This window comes from Podarcis pityusensis (genome assembly GCF_964106645.2).
Source record: "Podarcis pityusensis genome assembly, chromosome: 1".
NCBI classification, from domain to species: Eukaryota; Metazoa; Chordata; class Lepidosauria; order Squamata; family Lacertidae; genus Podarcis; species Podarcis pityusensis.
This window is the reverse complement of record NC_138028.1, coordinates 15,742,465-15,764,363: the sequence shown is the minus strand read 5'-3', so window position 1 is coordinate 15,764,363 and position 21,899 is coordinate 15,742,465. Positions and strand designations below refer to the sequence as shown.

Sequence of the window (21,899 nt, the reverse complement as noted above, 5' to 3'; positions counted from 1 at the left end):
TTCTGTCAGAGGAGAGATTTGACAGCCTACAAAGTCTAACTGCTGCTTAGTTAGTATTAAACTGATTTTGAACAGTATAAGAACACTAGATTTCAATTCAGTTCTTCACTGGTAGTGGTTCCCAACCTGTAGAACGCCCTCCCATCAGATGTCAAAGGAATAAACAACTATGACGTTTAGAAGACACCCGAAGGCAGCCCAGTTTAGGGCGGTTTTTTAATGTTTGATGTTTTAATGTATTTTTAATCTCCTGTTGGAAGCCGCCCAGAGTGGCTGCGGAAACCCAGCCAGATGGGCGGGGTATAAGTAATAGATTATTGCTATTGTTATTAATATTCATTGAAGAAAATGCTGTCTGCTTGATACCAGGATCTATGAGGGCTGGGCATTATTTTCCTGATAGTGAAAGCCTCACCTTTTTAACTTTTTGAGTTAAACTTTTTGAGTTAAAGTAGTCTTCTTATTCCCCCCCCCCAACATATCTAGTAACATGACAAGTTTTAATGCCTCCTCACAAAAACAAAAACAAAATCTGGTCCACAAACATAACATATTTAGGCATATTCACCTGTGTTTAAAAGCTCTGGTCTTCAAAGATAGCTTTTTATATATTTGGATGGGTGTGGGCAGGCAGGCAGGCAGCTAGCTACTCATATTGCCTGTTACATTCAAAACTCTGCAGCTAGATCTAAATTTGTCAGACCATGCTTCTCAAAGTGGTGCAAATCACTTTCTTGAACAGCATGTTTCAAAATCGGATCATGGAGCCCTGGGCTCCCTCAGGAGGAATGACAGGCTATGTAAACGAATAGGGGAAACCCTTCCGCTTTTCCAAAGGACTGCTCTGGCATGTAATCAAGACAAGTATGAATTAGTTTGAAAGAGGGTAACAGCAGCACTAAGACACTCAAAAATGTTTCAAAGGCTCCCTGCCTTTCTTGTTCATTTGTGGTGGTCTGAAAAGGGAAGAAGAAGAAGAAAACAGATTCCCTACCTGGTGACTTGCATAGGCTCTTATTTGTACAGGGAAGTATTTGCAAAGCCCCGGTAGCAAGGAGAGTTGCACTGGCAGCCCCACCTGGTATAACTTCCACATTGGTTAGTATATGTATATACAATTTCACTTAAATATATGAGCAAGAAACACTTGAGTAGTAACTTCATGACCTGTTCACCAGAGTATTGCTCCTCTGATGTGACTAATGCTGCACTCATAACCATGTCTACTCACAAGTCACTCATATTGAAATAAATAGGGCTTACTCCCAGGTAAGTAGAATTTGGATTAAAGCCTGAATCACGAAGAGGCAGAACTATAATGAACAAGTTACTTCTGTGACGGGATTCAAGTTCAAATGCAAGTTGGGAGCATAGCTTTACTTCAGAATGCATGAAACCCATGTGGCTTGACAGTTGCGAGTTTCTTCCCTTAGAGGGCTGTGCAAGAAGTCTCTGCCCCTCCCAGCTGGTGGTAGTTGTCATATGACAGCTCTGGAGGCTTCAATAGAACAGCTGTGACAAAACATACTCCCAAGGGAGAAAAGCTGAATTGAGACCAGCAAAAGGTGGGCAAACTTGCGTATTTTTGCTTGCTTTGGATGAATGACATTTTGCTTCTGCTAGTTGTGGGTCAGGTCAAGCAGCTTTGAGGGGTTCTGAAGCCCCATCCCTTGACTCGGAACTTGCATGGAGCTCCCTCTCTGGCTTGTGAGATTAGACCACATCAGCTATATGAGTTACAAACTTCAAATGAAAAAGAGCCAGCATTGATTTCAAAGCTGAAACCTGACATTTCCCACTTGCATGTAAACACTAAAACAACAGAACAATCCAGTCCTTGGCTACCTTTTGTGCCTTTCAAGGGTTCTGGTGTGACCCCCCCCCCCCAGGCTACTTATGTTATATTACCTTGATGATGCAGGAAGAAAGCATGCCAGAACTGACGTGTAGAGAATGTGTCTGCACTGCACTCTTAACTTACTTGCCAATGGGTACCTAGAAGCAGCACGTCTTCTGAGCTGCCTCTACTCTTCCCAAAAGCACCTGCCAGGTAAGTCCACCTCAGAAGTGGGGTGGAATGGGATAGATCCCAGAACCAGTTTATGATGCCATGCAAAAATCAGTGTGGGTGGGAGATACTGAGATTAATAGCCTTTCATGAATTTGGCATGTAAACTAATCAGCACAGTATTTAGGATCCTTTGCTGCACTTCCCGCAACAGTGGATGTCTGTAATTAAAAAAAAAAAAGGAACTTGCTCCATGAATTTGCACTTAACTTTCTGGATCTGAATGAAGTCAATAACACTTGAGAAATGCTTGTGCTTGAAGATGCTTAAAGATACTTTTCACTTGCGCTGGTAGCAAGATTGGAAGCTTTTGCCATGCAATAGGTACTTGGATGAAACTGCAATATTGTTAAAGAGTTGTTGCCCTCGTACATGGAAGAAATGCAACGTTTTAGCAGTATAGAAGCTACATGGCTATGTTCTGGTTCATGCTTCCCTTGAACACATCTGTGGCTTTTCTGGAGGGAAAATCCAATTACCGTACAACTTTCATTATTTAAGGTAAGGTCAGGTCTCACTTATTTTTGTACTATCTACCTATCCGCTAGCATTACTGATTAAAAAAACCCCCATTGTATCATTGACTTCCCTTCTAGGATAGGTGTTCACCTCTATATTTTGGGGAATCTGATGTTTTGGATGATGGTCATAAATTTATTTATACAATTAGTTGTATCAGTAATACACAAACTACTTTCCTTGTTAGAGAGAGGTTGTTATAGAAGTGGATTTCATTTCAAAAGGGTAGAACATAACAAACCTTGAGAGTACCATTTCAAAACCCTGTATTTTAATAAAACGGCGTTTTTATTTTTCATTTAAACGGTCATTCTGAAAGCGACTTAAGAATCTTCTTGTCCCTGGCAGAGACAAGGCCCCTCCCCCACAAAATAGACTTTCAGATATTATTGGCTCTTCTAGCACAAATGCACAATGTGTTCTTTGAAGTGAAATTGTATTGAGCATGTGACAAATCGTATTTTAACTGATAAAGCATGCTCATGCTGTTTAAGCTTCCGTGCTACAGGAATATGTTGGGAGAGCAACAGCAAGACTAACTTGATCTTACGAACGACGCATGCAGAGAAAATCTGCCCATTTACATAATTTGGAAAATAAATCTTTACACAAGATTGCACTCAAATCAGATGTAACATACTCCAGAAGACACTAAGTAGACTCGGGTTTTGAAACTACCAAACACCTTCCCTGCTGCTTCAATCTATATCTCCACAGTCACATTTACAAAAATACACAAATTCAGTTTCAACACAAATAAGAAGTACTGTATTGTATTTAATATAAAAGTAGTAACAATTCCATTCCTACCAGAGAAGCACAATTGGAACAAATGTACGACCCACTTAAGAGGAAATAAAATTGTACATCGGGAGCTTAAAAAAAAAATGAAGTGCAGTCTGAGTTATGAAAACGGTGCTCACGTAGAAAGGCTCCTTTTCCTTTTTTTAAAGTTAAGCACAAAAATAATAATATTGTAGCATCTTGCTGCAGCATTTGAGAAGATAAGGCACTATGCTGTTAGTGTACCTTTCAAAAGTATTGGCGAGCACAAGGGATTCTTAGTCCATCAGTAACCACCTCTTCTTCCCAAAGCAGGCAAGTGGTAGTGTTTCACAGGAGATTTAAATTCCTTCTGTCTTTCAGACTGTTGGTGAGACAACACAAGTTAAAATGGGCTGTTAATTACTTGTCTAAAATTGTACAATCTGATAAGCAAGGCAGAATTACCTTGCAGTGTGTCCCAAAATATGTTATGGGCTGCAACACTTGGACTTGCCCGTTGGTTGCTGGGAGAGGAAAAACTGACTGAAATGGAGGATTAGGGTAAGAAGTCAAGTTGGTTACTTCAGGAACAGCCAGTTTGGGCAACTCCACTGTATAGGGAAATCCACGACGTCCCAGTGGATTCTCCTGGGCTCTCCTAAGAAAGTTCTTTTAAAATAAAAATAAAAGTTCAATTTTTTTTGAAATCAGTATGTTTTGTGTAGGCTAAATGTTAAGTGTTTTGACGACCTGTGTTGGTCTGGTTGACATTGCTGCTGTGATGGTCAAAGCATGTATACAAACTTACAACCAAAATGGTTCTTCCCGAGTAGTGCTGCTTGTTTTCTGTGATCACACCTTCAGAAAGAAACACATAGATGGGTATACTTTAAAGGTATTAGGATTAGTGTAGGAGCAAACGTAGATAATTGTAACCACACCAATACTGGTATCCAAACACTACTGAAGAAAAGGTGGAGCATATTGGAAGGTGGATACTTACCAGGAAAATAGATTTTTTGCTGCTCTAATTTTGAGAGAACCAAGAATTTCAACTGTGCCACAAGCTGAGGCCTGATCAAACTTGCTCTGTTAATAGCATGAGATTAATTTCTAATTTCTAAAACTACTCCCTAGAAGAGCTATTGGAATACCTTTTAAATAAGACAAAACATTGGTTAGATCTGACATAGAATTTGATAAGGTGTTGGCAACTTAAACCTGGTGCCTTCAGAATTCCATGGTGGGAAGGAAGCTTAGTGTAGTGGTTTCAAAAGGTAAGATCTGTTGTTCATCGGGCACATTTCATCCTGCCCCCTCCCTTTGCACAAGTGATGCAATAGATCCTGGAAAAGCTTTGTTAGAATAAGTGACCCTCTTTTCCCTGCTTGGATTTCAGTTTGGTCAGCACAGAATCTTGCTTGGGTGCTGGCAAATGGGATACTGATAGCTCAAGTGACAACTTGCATCTGGTTCAGCCAGATTCTTCCGATTTCATAGTTCTATAATTAATGTACAATTTGCAGGGATGATTTAATAAGCCTGGACGCAACAGCAGTCATGCTCACAGGAACATCTCGAGAAAAGATGTGTAAATAACCTGTTCCAGCATAATTACATGTGCATCTTCATAAGGTCACTAAAAGTTTTCTGAGTGCCAAATGCTATACTGTATGCTCCTCCAAGCTGTAAATCATAATATTCAGCACCCTGACATTAGCCTGGTAGTGACTGGCAACAAGAAATTCCATGCAGGCAGATGAACAGGCTTGTAGAGAAGGGACAGAACTTTTCCCCCATCCACTCCCAAGCTAGAAACTAAACAGGCTGCCAGGAAGCCTCCCTGCAATTCCATATAAATGGAACAGGTTCCTGCAAGAGGGATACAGCCCTCTTCCCCCAGCCACCAACAAGCTAGTAAATATTTTTGCAGGTTAGTAGCTTTTGGGAGCTTATTTGCAAGGCTAGTGTGCAGAATGTATGCAAAGCCTTTTCTAAAGCTACCTGTCTTGCTTAGATGGACATTGTTTGTTTAGATCAGAAATCCATACAGCCTTGGATCCTTTTGAGACAAGAATCCTAAAATACGTTTTGCCTATTGGACACTATTCATCATATCATCACATTTGACACAGGGTTGTTCTGCTGGCAATTTTAAAATGACATTACTTAATTAGGTTTATTACTTATTCATTGATTTAAAGATTACCTGCCTTTGATCCTCCTTTGAAATACGACGCAAGCTGAGAGTCTCCCTTTCTAATGGGTTTTCTGCTAATCTCATTCTTCTGCGTATGGTCAAAGCTTGTTTCTCTGCCAACCTGTTCAGCACAGAGCCAGACAAAATCTCACCTATGAAACTCAAAATTCATTTGTGTCAACTAGAGAGTCGAGCCAACATAGCAACTTCCGTTTTTCAGCCGTACTAAACAGTAATTTAAAATGCAGCTGTTAAGTACCCAAACCTAGTGAAGTAGGTCAAGATTTAAGCTTGGATGCTATAGATGTAATTTAAGTCCTCTGGGTGATATCCAGTGTTGAATCGTGTTTGCACCAGTGGGACTTTCCCTTCCTCGCAGCCCCCCACCTGCCCCTGTGGTCTGCTTTAGTTAGCCAAGGGCCTCTCTGGAGCAGTTTGGGAGGATTAAGGCGGTTGTGAGAGGAAGGGAAGTCCTGTTCATGCACTGTTGCAATGGTGGACCTCACTCACTGATTTTAAGTCTGGGATTAAGCTGGAGGCACCAGCAACTCCACATTTATTGCTCAATTCAAGAGAAAGTTTACTTACCTTAATTCTCTGAAGTAAGGGTGCTGTAGGGCTTCATGGGCACAGATCCTCTCGTCAGGATCATATTGTATCATTGCATACATAAGAGTTAGGCTCTTGTTTGACAAGCTAGGCATAAATGGAGAGATTCCTTTCCCTTTTCTGATGGGAAAATCAAAGCTCATCACTCGTGACCTGCATTAATCCAGTGAAAGGAAACAGATTCCTGTCAGGAGGCTATTAATGTCAGCCTTACTGGGGAGATTGGGCAGGGATGCCAAAGAGATAAAGCTGATGTAGAAAATCTTGAAGGCTAAATACACATTTTGCTCTTTGTCTGATTTGTCTTCGATTTGTCTACCCAGAAGCAGCAGGTTCACAGTTTGTTTGTGCTTTTGGCTCCAGCTCTGTCACTGGAAGCCTCAGCAGCTTAGAAGTGCCTTTTACCAATGGCAATTGCTTTGACTGATACAGCCATTCCTGGACCAGGAAAACCTGGCCACGGCAGTTCACAAATTGGTTGCCTGAAGACTGGATTGCTGCAGTGCACTCTAGGTGAGGCTTCCCTCGCACTTGATCTAGAAGCTGAAGTTTGTGCAGAGTTGTTGCAGCACAATTACTGACAATAGTGAGACTTTGTCAGCGTATAACACCTATGGTCAGAGATCTGGCTACTGGGCTGTCTTCAGCAGTGCTTTGCAACCCATAGCCTACTTAACATATACGTAGCATTGTTGAGTGTTCAAAGGACTTCTCATGCATTAATGATCCAGGTTATTCCCATGTCATAGAGGAATGAGGTTGAGAAGACAGTAGCTTGCCTCAGGGCACCTGGTGAGGTCATGGCAGAGGTGACTTCCTGACTCAGCATCTTAGCCATTAAGTAAATAGCAGCTATCAGGATCTTCCTGTGCTTGAGGAAGTACTCAGTGATCACAGTTTAAAATACCACAATGCTGGAGTAGAAGCATGTGTGACTTGTGGCATAGGGGTGGGGAGTGGGATCTCTGGGGAGGCAAAGGGATAAATGCGTGTCCCTCTGCTGGATCTGCTCTGTGCATGGAGCCTGAAGCTGGTATATCTGTACCACTTAACACTCTGAAGCAGAGATCTAACTTGTTTTTGAATGGAAAAGTAGACAGTGAGCAATCTAATCAATTCACAAGATTTGGAGTGTGACTTCAGCTCACAACTGATGAAGTAGCCTTGGGTTACACTGAATTGTTAGTCTACACTGTTTTAGCTACGGACTAGCAAACAGCTTCCTTGACATGATGCATGAGCATTCTCCTCTAAATTAAGATATTTATTTGTACAGGTTCGATCACAGAGAGAATGCACTATTAAATCCCAGAATTCAAAATGTACTTACTGCTTGAACTTATTAAGGATCTTCTTGGGAGGAGTACCTACAATATCATGGATTTTCGATATTTGGTCCAGTTCATTAGATCCAGGAAAGAGTGGGTGGAAACTAGAAACAAAAAAAGAGGAATTGGTTGGGCAGTGTGGGAAATTAAACTGCCAGGGTTGAGGGTTTTCTCCTTGTGAGGAAAACTGTCCAGTCTTAAATTGTGGCAGTCTTAAATTGGTAGTATTTGCCCCCTGCACCAACTATTGAGGAGATAACAGGTGGAATTCAGCATTGTGCTATTGCAAACATTCCATCTGTGCAAGCAGTGCAGCTTGCCAGACAGAACAATCCCCTCTCCCTCCCCATGTGCTGTTCTGGGGGTTCTGCCATCCCCCTCAAAGCCAATCCCCGCCCCCAGTGAAGACTCAAGTATATGTCTACTAGCAAGGCCAAAGACTAAATCTAAAACCTTCTCCATGCAAAAGCATGTGATTTACCACTGAGCTTTACCTGTTGTTGTCCAGCTTTTTACAGAAATTGTTTCCGTGACACAACTGTGAACACTTCATGCCATCTACACAATCCTACCCTTTATGTGAATTTCACTCTAAGTCAAGGGCGGTGTGTCCTGTTTTGCCGCCCGAGGCAAAATGGGAAAGTGCTGCCCCACTACCAACGCCTCCGTTACCTGGGTCACGAAGCAGTGGCAGGAAGCTGCCACCACTGCTTCTCTACTAATGACGGGGCAGACAGGGGTGCCACCTCATGGTGTTCCACTGCCCAAGGTGGCTGCCTCAGCCCACCTCATGGCTGCGCCGGCCCTGCTCTCAAGTCAAACCACCAATTCCTTTAAGATAATGTACCTTGCAATTTCATAGAACACACAGCCAGCGCTCCACATGTCCATTTTATAACTGTAGTACCCATCTGTGAGAAGACATTCAGGTGCCCTGTACCAGCGCGTAGAGATGTACTCTGTATAAGGCTGCTTGGAGTGTATACTTCTGCAGGAACCAAAATCCCCAAGCTTCAGAAGATCCTGCTGCAGTTAAGATAGTTGTGGCATCTCAAATGAGAAGGCATTCATATAAAATCAATCATGTGTAAAGGTGCTTAATTTGAGAATTAAATCTGGCTATTACATTGCAATGAATTCTGGTCCATGGTTATTTTGGGCAGAGTGCTTGTAGTCTTTGGAAATGGCGAGAAAATGTAACTGCAGGAGCACTTAACATGGTAATGGGGTGTAAAGGTAAAGGGACCCCGACCATTAGGTCCAGTCGTGGCCAACTCTGGGGTTGCAGCGCTCATCTTGCTTTATTGGCCGAGGGAGCCGGCGTACAGCTTCCGGGTCATGTGGCCAGAATGACTAAGCCGCTTCTGGCGAACAAGAGCAGTGCACGGAAACACCGTTTACCTTCCTGCCGGAGCGGTACCTATTTATCTATTTGCACTTTGATGTGCTTTTGAACTGCTAGGTTGGCAGGAGCAGGGACCAAGCAACGGGAGCTCACCCCGTCACAGAGATTCAAACCACCGACCTTCTGATCGGCAAGTCCTAGGCTCAGTGGTTTAACCCACAGTGCCACCCGCATCCCCATAACGGGGTGTACTTAACCGGGGGGGGAAAGCTTGAAACTTTGGTCACAAGAAGACTTACCAGGTTATAGAAGATTACTTACTACACTTAATCAGTAGTGTTTGGGAAAGGCTAGGGACAATACTGCCACTTATCTAAACTGGGCACCTGTAGTTCCACATCCAAAACTAACAATGCACTTTTCTCTTAGGTACAAATGCACTTCCAAATTGCAGTCTTAGCATAATGAATACAGAGTTTCAACATATTTATCGCTTGTGCTACGGCTGTGTTTCCCAAACCTACAACAAACCTCTTTTGAGTTTAGTCTTACTGGTGTGCCCCTTCTCAAGCAAAAATAAATTGGGGGTATTTTTAATAATACTATTTTATTTATGATAAAATAATAATAAATTCTGCCTTGTACTCTTTGAAACTCTTTCACATACCTGGAGGGGGGTGGGACACATTTTGAGAAACACTGCACTAAAGACTGCTTACCTTTATTAATATGTTTTCTGGTTTTACATCTCTGTGAAATAACCCATTCCTGCAAGAGAATTATGCAGGGCAAGTAAGTATTTATATACCAAGAATGGCGTACAGAAAGCCCCTGTGCATTGGGGTTTTCCTGCTCCCCACTGTCCCATTCCCAGTCCACCTTATGAACACTCCTGAAAACCATCCCTGGCCTGGAGATTGGGGCATGCTCCAGAGAAGAATTTGCAGCGTGAGAGGCTGCAGCTGGAATAGATACATCAAGGCCAAACTGCATGGATGTTACATGCAGAGCCTGCTGCTAGTGGCTTACTGGTTTTTTCTGTGCATAGTGTTTTTAAACTGTGATTTAAGGTTGTTTTAATGTGATTTTATGAAGATTGTAAGCTACCTGGGCTCCTATGGAAGGAAGGGGATATATACATATATATATATATATATATATATATATATATATATATATATAGCTAGTAGGATTAACTTGATTCCTTTTATTTTGGAGAAATACAATTTCCCCCCTACTGAAAATCATTCTCTTATGGCTGCTATTAGCCCCAGAAAATGCTGTATATTGCCATCAGTAGTCTACTTTTTGGAGGCAAGCAGATGAGCAATTTTCATCAGTGTGAAGTCAGAATAAATGCACATTCTGGATAGGGGCCCCAAGGCTGCTTTTTCTCCAAAATAAAAGCAGCCCCACGACTAATATCATATGTACTTTGACCCTCACAGCAGTACCTTTGGGGTATTCACTGGACTCTCCAGATCCCAGCTCAGTAATATAGCCAAATATTACATTTGCAAAAATAAATACAAGTGGCTGCCTTACCTGTGCATGTGATCAAGAGACTTGCATAACTGGTACATATAATTCATTATTTTTCCTTCAGGCAATGGTTTTTTCCTCCCTAGAGGAAACAGTCAAATGAACATGGTATAGTTTTATACAAAGTTCACTTTATGATGGAGAGCTTGCAGTCACTTCTGCCAGTTAAGTGAATTTTAAATACAGATGTCAGATGGTTTGCCTATGAACCATGGTAGAGTGTTTGTTTTCTTTTTATATTTTCCATAGTGGTGAGGAAGAACACACTGGGCTGGTTTAATCTGTTTCTAATATACTGTTGATTTTTTAAAAATGTTTTAAATAGTTGTTCTTAACTGTATTCTCTTTGTAAACCATTTTGAGGGTTTTAGTTTACAATCAAGTAGCGTATAATTTTTATTAAAATGCATTCATTCATTCATTTAACGAGGCTACCATTAAGAGTTCAGCAGTCATCTATCCCCCTCCCTAGAGCAAATTCTCCTGCTTAGCCTTAACCACTGTTAAAAGAAACACAGGCACTCACCTAACCACAATTAACACATGCCAGAGTTCTGGATAACTGCAGACAGTTGACTGCAACGCTGACTCTTCTCTTAATAGTGGTCAACATGATATGAAGGTTTGCTCCCCAGAAAGGTGGGCGAGGAGGAAGTGTTGATTCCTAAACTGGCTTTCCAATCTCTGCTGAAAGGGCAGCCACTGTTGGGAATACCTAGGCCCATTCTGAACAGTGTAAAGTACATGCCTTAGATGTTTACTTGCCCTCCAGGAATGTAAGAGCAAACTTCCATGCCTAGAGGGAACCTACTATCGGATACCCCCTTATATGGTGAGCTCAACCACATGATACGGTTGGTGCATAGTAAACCTGACAGGAGATATATCAATCTAACCAAAGCATCTGAACTTTGGGAAATGCGGAGCAGAATGCCCTACTCCAAGATGGTGAAACTGTGGCCCTTCAGAAGTTGTTGGCTTCCCAGATCCCATTGATCCTAGCCAGCATGGCCAGTGGTCATGGATGATGGGAGCTGAACAGCTAGAAGGCCACAGGTTCCTTTCCTACACAATAGGCAGTAGTAGCCTCATCACATAACCACACCTGCCCTGATATGGCACACAGACTGGCTCCTCCAAAGACTGCTTTCAGTATTACAGAGGATAGATATAACAGGACACCAAGGGTGTTTGGATGCTGGCAGTAGGATATAATGCATGAGAAGGAAAAGCTTTGTCAAGGCCCCAAAGTATCACAAGTATGCGTATTTTTTTTATCTTCCTGCTCAAACTGCTACATTGCTTCATTTCAGGTAGCATTGGCATACTTGAAGCAACCATGACTAATTTACTGACTGCATTTTCAGCATGAACTTTACGTCTCAAGTTATTGCTTGAATAAGCTACAGCTGTTTGGGATGTTAAGGGTGAATGAATGCTCCTGACTGACCAATGTACAGTGCTACCTCGGGTTACAGACACTTCAGGTTACAGATGCTTCAGGTTACAGACTCTGCTAACCCAGAAATAGTACATCGGTTTAAGAACTTTGCTTCAGGATGATAAAAGAAATCGCGCAGCGGCAGCAGAGCAGCAGCAGGAGGCACCATTAGCTAAAGTGGTGCTTCAGGTTAAGAACAGTTTCAGGTTAAGAACAGACCTCCAGAACGAATTAAGTACGTAACCAGAGGTACCACTGTATTCAATTTGGGATGGGGGGGGGGGGTAACATTGGTCATACTTGGATCCAGATTAAGATAGTCATGCTTTAGTCTCACTGTAATCAGTGGGATTAAAAGTATCACTAATTTAGCCTAGATTCAACCTACAATGTAGTAACCTGACTCCTAAGACACTTCACCCTCAACTATTTAAATGCAAAATACCTTTACAGTATATTTAGCCATCAAATGAGCCTTAAGTTCATGAAGAAGCTAAACAGCCAGACATCTGGATTTTATATATATTGTCCCATAGATCTCCTGTCATAATATTGTGTCTCTTTTCAGACATTTTCGGAATATTCATCATGGAAACTCAGTCACATTTTCATAAGCCTTAATTGCTTATTTTAATGCATTCTAGATGACAGAATCAATCTGCTTTCTAACTCTCAGTTATTGCTATGCAACTATTGCCATTAGAAAACTATTTCCATTCTAGTTGTTGCTTCTGTGTATTGTACTATCAACTTATTATTTTTCCTTAGCTAATTTAATGAGTGAATGCAGTAGATTATTCCAGTCCTTACAAACTCACCCGAAGAAATGATACTAAAACCCCAGCAACTGTGGAGCCTCATATTCTGCAGTTTGTTCACATTTAAGATCAAATAATGATTTAAGATTGAACCCCCAGTATCTATGTCACTCCTTTCGAAAGGATTATCAAATGGAAAAGACCTCAGCCATCACCTTGCCATGCTAAGTGCCAACTCATACATACCGTACATTATTTTACTCTGCATCTACAAACAGAATATGGATTCACATCAGCTTGTACTAGTGTGAGCTGACTCTCCTGGAAAGCATCGCATCTGAGGTGACCTCAGGAGCAATGAAAGCATCCATCTATGAAGGCCCACTCAGACAAGTGAGTCCCCACTAGGTGTTGTAGTCACTAGCTGCTGAACATGTATGAGTGCACTGTCCCTCAGAAGATTCATCGCTGAAGGAAATGGAACCGCAACTAAAGAAAGCAAGCCACATTTTCTTTATGTATGATACATATACCAAATGCCCTGAAGGACCAATGGGTTGATTAAACAGAGGCAAGGGGAAAAGTCTATTTTTGCAGATTCTCTCTTCTGGAGAAAAAAATTATGGTTGGAGGAGGGAGGGGAAACTGGTGAAAGTTATCTCCTGCCTTCTGTTGGGAGGGGCCTCTGCTAGATCAAAAGCCCTTCCACAAGCAGGAGGACATTGGCTGCCACCCAATGAGTCCTTATAAATATAAATATCAGTACAATCAATGAAAGCCTTTCCCTGTAGCAACTCAAGGACAAAATTATTATAAAGGCACTGAACTGAAGAAACTTGATTACCACCCTTAGAAAGTGGCTTGCATAGAGAAGCGTGCTTTTTAGTTTAGAAAGCTTCTTTATTCTGTCATCATTCTGCAGTTTTTTGCATTTGTATGTGTGGCCACATTCAATACTAGCTAAGACAACTGTGAATACTTGTCTTGAATTCTGTCAGTTCTGAGTTCCTAAGACTCTTTAGATAAACATAGAGTTAGCCTAGAAAAGGAAGATGGTGGAGCTGGAACTTTTAAGATTCATCGCATTAAAACTACTTGTGGCTCATGGTACCAGACTTGTCCAGCCTTTCATTTTTCATCAACATACAACCATCATTTGAAACATACACTATGCCATTCCCTCCAATACTCAGCTATATTTTATTGCCAGGGGGCAACAACCACAGGCCAAGATCCAAACAGTCCTCAGACTTGAAAGTGATTCCACTTGTGGTGAAAAGGGTTGCTGCTGGAAAGGAAAGTCAGTAACTGCTATCTACCCTTGCTCAGCCAGTGGCATTGCAAGGGGGGGTGGGGGGCCGTTCACACCGGGTGCCATGTGTGGGGGGTGACAAGAAGGCACCCCGCGGGGTGCTCACCCTGCTGCCCCAGGGCGTGGTGGCGCAAGCAGCCATTGCGCTGCAGCAGCCGCATGTGGAGGATCCTCTGTTCACGGCTGCAGCTGCAAGCAGAGAATCCCGCCGCCGGCCGTACAACATTCAGGAGGCGCCACCGGCAAACCACTACGTACAACGCATGCACAGTGTCGCACGCATGTGCTGTACGTAGCGACGCCGCACATGCGCCCTATGTAGTGACACCACGCATGTGTCGTACGTAGCGGTGCAAAGCGTGCGCAGCCGGCGGTTTCCCCTGCCCCGGGTGTCGGTTAGCCTTCGTTCGCCCCTGCCCCCAGCCATCAGTGATAACTTTTGAGGTGTGCAAGAAAGCAGGTGAGTGCAAACTCCTGTTCTCACACACATGCACATGGCCAAGAATAACAAAGGAATGGCAATAAAAGATAGGGGACTTAATCTCTCAACAGCACTGAAACGTGATCGTGGCTTTCTAATCTCAGCCAATCAGTTGTTTTGAATTGTAAATATATATATTTGTGATGTGTGAGCTGTTATAGCAGGACTCTTAATTACAGAGCAGAGATGACACAATTATTAGCTGCTGTTCCCTTTCTACACAGTCTTCCCACCTGCACCTGTTTCCTCCTTTCCAGCACCGTCAGGCAGGTGTTTCCCTTCGGTATCTGTAATTATATGGAAATGTCATCTCCACATTTCAAAATCTCTCTCTGCCTTCACCTACTGGGAAGAAGACTATGGGCGGTAAACAGCTGAATTGCACAAACAGAATGACTTCAGCTTGGGCATCAGGACTGGCCAGCTAGAGAAATCTTGTGGTCCTCCAGATGTTGTTGGACAACGACTCCCTGACAACTGGTCCTCCAGATGTTGCTAGAGAAGAACACCCTGACAATTGGCTATGCTGGCTGAGATTGATGGGAGTTGGAGTTCAACAACATTTAGCGTGTCACAGGTTCTCCACCTGCCCTACTTTATTCTTTTGGTCAGTCATACTGTACAAATAGTTGGGTTTTTGCATAAATAAATAAGGATAATCTCTGCAAAGGACTTTCTCATTGGCATGATCTACATACCTTTGATCAGTTCATAAATGTTCATGTCCATGAGTTCACATATCAGTGCCACAGCGCCGGCTTTCTTGTCACTGAAGAGGAAAAAAGAGTGATCTTATTTAACTACATGGAAGAAAGGATAAAACTACTTATGAAATCCTTTGGTGGATGGGAGGTGGTCTCATATGTAAAAAGGCTAGAACTCAAAAGCAAAAGTTTTGAACTTATGTGGAGACAAAAGTCACTTTATTCAGTAGAATACAACAGTCTGAAAAACATTTTGTTATCATCCACTGACCACCTGTAGTCTTTTATTGGGCAGGTGGCATAAGATAGCCCACCTTACAATACGGGCAACTCCCCATTTACACAGGGGTTACATTCTGAGGCACCGTGTGTTTAAGTGAAATCACGTATATTGGGAACACCACTGAAAAAACCTGCAAGCACCCTCCAAACCTCCTTGCTCAAGCTCCAACTCTCGACAGGCCTCAAAGTTCGGGGCAAAGGCTCCTGGGATTGCACTCACAAAGGCTTGTGGGATTGCTAGACACTGTTTTCATGCAATTTCTGCCGTTTTTTGCTCAATTTTAGGGTTGTTTTTGCCCCTTTTCATGCCACTTCCAGGTTCATGGCAATGTGTGTGCGCATAGTCACACTTGCCTTCAATGCATGTAAATTGGGAGTTGCCTGTACATGTAATTCTCCTTAATAGTGTCATTACTTGAGTCCTTCATTGTACTTTTCTTGTACCGTTCATGCTGCCATCATCTACACTACCAGAGAACACAGATAAAGATGGAATAAAAGCAAGTTGTTCCTTAAAACTTGTACATGTAGAGTCTCGGTGTTCATGCTACCAGTGGCTCAATGGCCTTACTTAGATATATTACTCAGCCATTCAAGTGCAAGTGATTGGCAGCCCCAGTAGGCTCACTTCCCAACGCAAGGTTATTTCCTGCCCTCCTGGGAGCAGGGGTGTAGGAAAAGGCAGAATCTCATTCATTATGCCACAGGAAAATAGAGGAGCTGTTGCCTCAAACAACTGTAACCAGATTAAGACTGATCTGGCAAATGAAATTGTGATTCACCACCTCCGCATCATCTTAGGGAAATACTCACGGTATAGAAAGGGAAGGTGAAAGAAAGCATGTGGCACTTACAATATCACTTCATGCAACGTGAGGATATTTGGATGTGGATTCAGTCGCCTTAGTGCTTGTATCTCTCTCATACTGTTCACGTGGTCGATACTTCAGTATATAAAAAAGGGGAAAGATTAGGCTACTGTGTTAAGGTCGCTTTTGTTTGTTTGTTAAAATTACAGAAGAGTAAACACTTCATCCCCCCTCCTCTTTATTGTTGCTCTGTCCAGTCTGTGGATTGAGCCACACATAATCTCAAGAGATGTGTGAGACACATGCTTGGATGAGTGAATTAGAGCATTTCATGGTTTTCTCTTCCGGTAGCAGAAGAGTGTTATTTATTTATTTATTTTATTTATGTATTACATTAATAGCAGAGGCATCTCATGGCGTTCCCCCAGGTTATGAAAGTGGCTTACAAGACAGCATGTAAACTACTTCTGTAAGAGATCACAGAGAAGCCTCTATCTCTTGTCACCAGCTCTAACACCTCTGATGGTTGTGGGATCTGGAGAAGGGCTATGTACTATGTTTAATGCTCAAGACAAAAGAGAGACAAATTTGGATACGTCAGCCAAGTCCATTATTGAAAAATGTAGTGGTTGTAAGGTTAGTTGTCCTCTTTGAAGGCCCTCTTTTTTTGTATAACATTTATAAATATTCAGAATCAATTTTTAAATCAAACTTTGATAATCTTAATTTCAGTATTTCAACATTTAAGTAAAAAGAAAATCCAAAAAGCAGCTGCACCTACCTTTCAAAATGCTGTTTCATTTGTTTACATGCATAATATTGTCCATCTTTGAAATTTTGTACCTTCAGAACATCAGAAAATGTTCCCTCGCCAATCTTACCAATCGTTTTATATTCTAAAAAGGTCAAAATTTTAAAAGAAAACTAGGTTTTAGTATCGATAGCAAGCTTAATATCCTCAAGATTGCTTTAAATTCTTTTTCATTGGACATGTTTACAGTTATAGCTTACTTATTTATTCAACCAACTTTCCTATCATCACTGTATCTATCAAAAACTAAGTCTTGCATCCCTCCACATTGTATAAGGATTATGGAAATACAGCTCTTATTTATGGACAGCTGTGTGAGGAGCTCCACCTTGCTTAAGATTGCATTTGCTGTAACAACTCGAAGCTTTTCTTTGCTTAACTGCCTATCAGATGCTTCTTCAGCAAAATATGAAATAGTCATTTTACTCCCGTGGTCATTTATGAGATAAAATGTTAATCAAATTAGTGTCAATTTAGTTTTCAGTGATTTGAGTTTGCTGTGTAAGAGTATCAGAAATGAGCAACAGGCATTTTAAAGCTTGACCACTATGGCATTTAAATTCATGCCTATCTAGCCTTTAAGTTGGACTGTTTTGATTCTTAGAATCAAATAATCATTATTATTATTATTTATTAAATTTCTATACTGTCCTATACCCAGAGGTATATTGTTGGAATCCTTTAGTGAAATGTAGCACATGTAAGCTGGGATCACAGCTGTAGCTACATCTATAATCTCCTAATGCTCTGCTATGTAATTCAGAGAGTTTTACTCATGTGTGACATTACCACTCACACAGGGATAGCTGCCCATGGATATGGCTGTTGGCCCCCATATAGACAGCATCCCTCTTGCTATCATATTGATCACTCTCTTAACCATTCTTTAACCTTCTTTGGTGTTAAGTATCTGCAGACTGAGTCAATTCTAACTTTCTTTCCAATTATCTTCTGCAGATACCTCTGTCCTCTCTAATTTGGTTTAGTCATCTCCCATACATATCACCTCTACAGCAACTGCTTCTAAAAGCCTCCACTGGCTAACTTCTTATGACAATTAACTTCTTCAGACTGCAGCTAGCTGTAAAGAAAAAGTAGTTATTTCAGGGAGGGATGCGGGAGGCTCAAATTGCTCTGCAGCTGGAAAAGCAGATGCAGGTGTCTGCAACTCAAGGAGTGCACTGGCTCATAGCTGTACACCATTGATAGCTTTGGAAACATGTGTTTAAAACAGTTGGTTAAAACAAATAACCCCACCTTTAAAACTTTAGATTCATTGAAGATTATGAAGTCTGAACATGTAGACAACAAACTGTGCTCTAGCATCTAAACAGGTATGGGGTCTTCCACATATTCTTGGAGTAAAAAACTCATCATCCTTGACTACTGGCCATGCTAGTTGGGGCTGATGGGAGCTGGAATGCATTGACATCTGGAAGGACACAGCTTGTCTATCCTCACCTACCCTTCTTTTAAATGAAGTGTGACTATCAGAGCCACATATCTAATAAAGGCAAAGCACATGGAATCTAGGCCTATCCCCAGTTCAAACAGTAGAACACAGACTACAAAGAGTGAAGTACATACCACGGTCATGGTAAGAATTGGTTGTGTATCCCACCCCCCCATTAAATATCTCTTTTTACAATATATATCACTGCTTGATAATAAATTAAACAATTGCTGTTACCACCTTAGGTATGTTTACTTGACAACTCTATATAGTAACAAAAGGCAGGGTGGGGAAACTGTAGCCCTCCAAATAATGATGGCCTGCAACAGGTGTGGGGAACCTTTGACCCACCAGATATTGCTTAACTACAACTTGCATCAGCCCTACCAATGGGGGATGTCCAGGGATGATGGGAGTTGTGGTTCAGCAACCTCTGGAGGGACGAAAGTTCCCCACACATGGCTATGTTGGCTGGGGATAACTGGAGTTGGAGTTCAACACCATCTGGAGGGTCAAAAGTTTCCCACTCCTGAAGGAAGGCTTGTGCTTGATACATACATGAAAGGAAAACCCATTAAATTGTGTTTTGAGTAAGCATTATCAGATCAGGGGTTAAGAAGAGTTTTAAGGCTGGACTGCAGTCTGAAACATTTATCATGGCATGAGCTTTTGTAGATCATGTCATATAATTCTCCAGATGCATAAAGCAGGCTGAAAATATTATAGGCGTTCATATACTCCTGAATTGAAGCACACATCCTAATTCAGGCATCCCCAAACTCTGCCCTCCAGCAGTTTTGGAACTACAACTCCCATCATCCCTAGCTAACAGGACCAATGGTCAGGGATGATGGGAGTTGTAGTCCCAAAACAGCTGGAGGGCAGAGTTTGGGGATGCCTGTCCTAATTATTGAACATGAAACTAGAATAGGATACATACAACAAAGCAGAAGAAACACCACCTACAATCTCTGTTCAAAGCCTGAAAAATTGTGTCCTTTGAGAGGCAGTACCTAGCCCTGGGTTCCTCAACCTCAGCACTCCAGATGTTTTGAGACTACAATCATGGGAGTTGTAGGCCAAAAACATCTGGAGGGCTGAAGTTGAGGAAGTCTGACTTAGCCCAAGGTCACTCAGTGAACTGCATGGCTGGCCCAGAGGGGATTTGAATTCTTGTATCTCCCAGGTGGTTGACATTCTAACAGTTTTCCAAACTGTGTGTCACGACACATTAGTGTGCTGGCATGTTGCCTGAACGCTCCCTGCACTCCTCCTGCAGCTGGAAAGGGGTTAGTTTAACCTCCGGTTTGCTAGTAAAAGGTTATCAGAAATCCCCGTTTCCTGGGGACAGTCCCGGATTTGCAAACCAGTCCCCATACAAAATCCATTGAAGTTGAAAAGTGTCCCTGGATTCATTGAAAAAAATCTGGTAACCTTAAGTAAAACTGAATTACTGCGTCACAAAATGATGCATGTCTAAAAAGTGTGTCATCAACATGAAAAATTTGGAAAACTCTGCTCTAACCGCTATTGTTGTTGGCACTCTACTGCCTCTAGAGACAACTGAGTGCGCCCCTGAGGGTGAAGTCAAACCACTGCATTAACAGCACCAAAGTGACCTCCCTGGGGTACAAGCCTGGGCAGCGTTTGTGGAGTTCCAGGGCTGTCTAGTTGATGACACCCCCCCCCACTCGCCGCCCTTGGCCTCGCTGATATGATCCAAAGGAAAGCAGAGCAATACGTTGGGCACCAGCTTGGCTGCAGCAGTTGCTGGATGGAGGCGTACAAGGCGCCATCCAACCATCTTAGCTACTCCCTTCTGGATCTGTGTAGGGTTTTTACTCCTAAGCCTTGTCTTCTCCTGAATAAATCATGCAAGGTGGAGGTTTAGGACTGGAGTTCTCCTTCTCCAAACGAGCTACCTTCCCAGGTTGGCGAGCCCCATCTGCCCCTCGCTTCCCTCTACAGCACATGCAGAAACCACTATACCACACTGTTACGAACACCTCTTCCCCATCCCGACTGGCCACCCCCCTTTTTCTTTGCACACAGCTCTCATCCCCTCTCCTCCCCACCCCCCACCAAGCGGGATATCGAATCAGACACCTCTCGCTATAAGAATTTAGCATCTCTGTTTAACTAGCCGGCTGCCAGAAGATATACGCCGGCCTCGGCATCCCCCGGGCGCATCTTTCCAGGACCTGGAACCAACTTCTCCGACGCTATGTTGTAGATCATATACGTTACACACGTGTACACACGTACACCCACACCCACATATATATTCCATTAACCCCTCCTCCCCCGCCTCCTCGCGATCCGCCTTGAAAGCCGAGCTGCACCGGCTCCTCTCCCCCTCCCCCCCCCAATTCCCCTCAGGGAGACTCGCCGCTGCCGCCGCCCCCAGCGAGGCCGCCCCCTTACTGTTCATCCTCCGCTCGCTTTCCCCGCGCGTGCCCTCCGGTGGGGAGGGGGGTGTGGGGCGGCGAGGGTCCTCTCTGAAGCGCCAGGGCCCCCCGCCCTCCGCTCCCCGCGCCGAGAACTTGTCAGCGCGCCATGTTGTATCCCCGTCACCCTGGCAACCCCAGAGCGTCAAGCTCCCTCAACCCGGGGGCGCGACCGTGTCAGCCCCGCCCTCCGAGCGGCGCAAGCGCAGTTGCTAACCTCCGCCCTCTCCTATTGACTGCGGCAGCCGCAGGGCGGGCTTCATGGCGGCGGCGGGGCCTCCGAGGGGCGCATGCGCACACCGCGGCTCCTCTCCTTTCTGCGCGCAGCCTCAGTCGCCTCGCCCTATGAAACCCCGCCCCTCGGGCGATCCTTGCACATACGAAGTCAAGGGAGAGCCTAGAACCTTAGCCGAGTTGGAAGGGGCGCCCCAAAGGTCATCTAGTCCAACCCCGCTCGGCAATGCGGGAATCACAATCCATGACAGTTGCAACCTCTGCTTTAGAATCGTCAAATGAAGGAGACTAAGCTTATCTGAGAGTAAGTCGCCGTCGAACTTCCCTGTAAGCATTCTTAAGTTTGAACTGTAAGGGGCACCAGGTAGAATTACTCAATTACACACTTACAAGCGAGCAAGTTCCATTGCACTCAGCGAGGCTTACTTCCGAGTAAGCATCTCCTACTCCATGAAGACACATCTTGAGCATAGTTAAGCAAAATATAGTTGTTTTGAAAAGGAGCTATGTTACCAAAACCAACCACCACCCACTGTCAGAATTACAAAGTAGTTATTTTGGAGTGAGAGTTGACGTGACAGGCATTCAAAAGGAAAGAAATAACATGCTGGTTGAGTCGCTCTTGCAAAAGTCGCCACTTCCAGTACAGAACTGGGATTGCAGGAATGTCATCTTGCCTGTGGATAACTGCAGCTCGAATACTGTGTCCCAGTTCGCTAGATATCTCTGCAACTGCTCCGTGTAATGAGACAACATAGGATCTAAATAACAGAGATTTTGAAAATCCAGAA

General features: G+C 43.1%; 1 protein-coding gene across 6 annotated transcripts; it reads right to left on the bottom strand.

Annotated features, from left to right (window-relative positions):
- Window positions 1-3,344: 3,344 nt before the first annotated feature.
- On the bottom strand, window positions 3,345-21,180 carry MOK (MOK protein kinase). Of its 6 annotated transcripts, none has more exons than XR_013978032.1 (12): window positions 21,092-21,178; window positions 16,945-17,059; window positions 16,209-16,298; window positions 15,067-15,137; window positions 10,380-10,458; window positions 9,554-9,602; window positions 8,337-8,515; window positions 7,492-7,593; window positions 6,141-6,314; window positions 5,566-5,673; window positions 3,818-4,021; window positions 3,345-3,734 (listed from the first exon to the last, which is right to left on the bottom strand). XR_013978032.1 is itself a non-coding variant. In XM_080974728.1 (12 exons), exons 1-12 carry the CDS (start codon window positions 21,135-21,137, stop codon window positions 3,657-3,659), a joined length of 1,299 nt encoding a protein of 432 aa, XP_080830854.1. In that variant the 5' UTR covers window positions 21,138-21,180; the 3' UTR covers window positions 3,345-3,656. The 6 variants fall into 6 exon arrangements, 5 of the variants coding, with proteins under 5 accessions (XP_080830854.1, XP_080830855.1, XP_080830856.1 ...); XM_080974728.1 differs by having other exon boundaries at window positions 5,562-5,673; window positions 21,092-21,180; XM_080974729.1 differs by lacking the exon at window positions 21,092-21,178 and adding an exon at window positions 20,852-21,031 and having other exon boundaries at window positions 5,562-5,673.
- Between the last annotated feature and the right edge of the window lie 719 nt (window positions 21,181-21,899).

Coding starts and splice junctions, on each gene's coding strand:
- MOK (XM_080974728.1), bottom strand. CDS start 21,137: ATGAAGCCCGCCCTGCGGCTGCCGCAGTCAATAGGAGAGGGCGGAG. Junction 9,603..10,379: donor TCTCTTGATCACATGCACAG/GTAAGGCAGCCA, acceptor ATTCTCTTGCAG/GAATGGGTTATTTCACAGAG. Junction 4,022..5,561: donor CAAAGGAGGATCAAAGGCAG/GTAATCTTTAAA, acceptor TTATTTTAAAAG/AACTTTCTTAGGAGAGCCCA.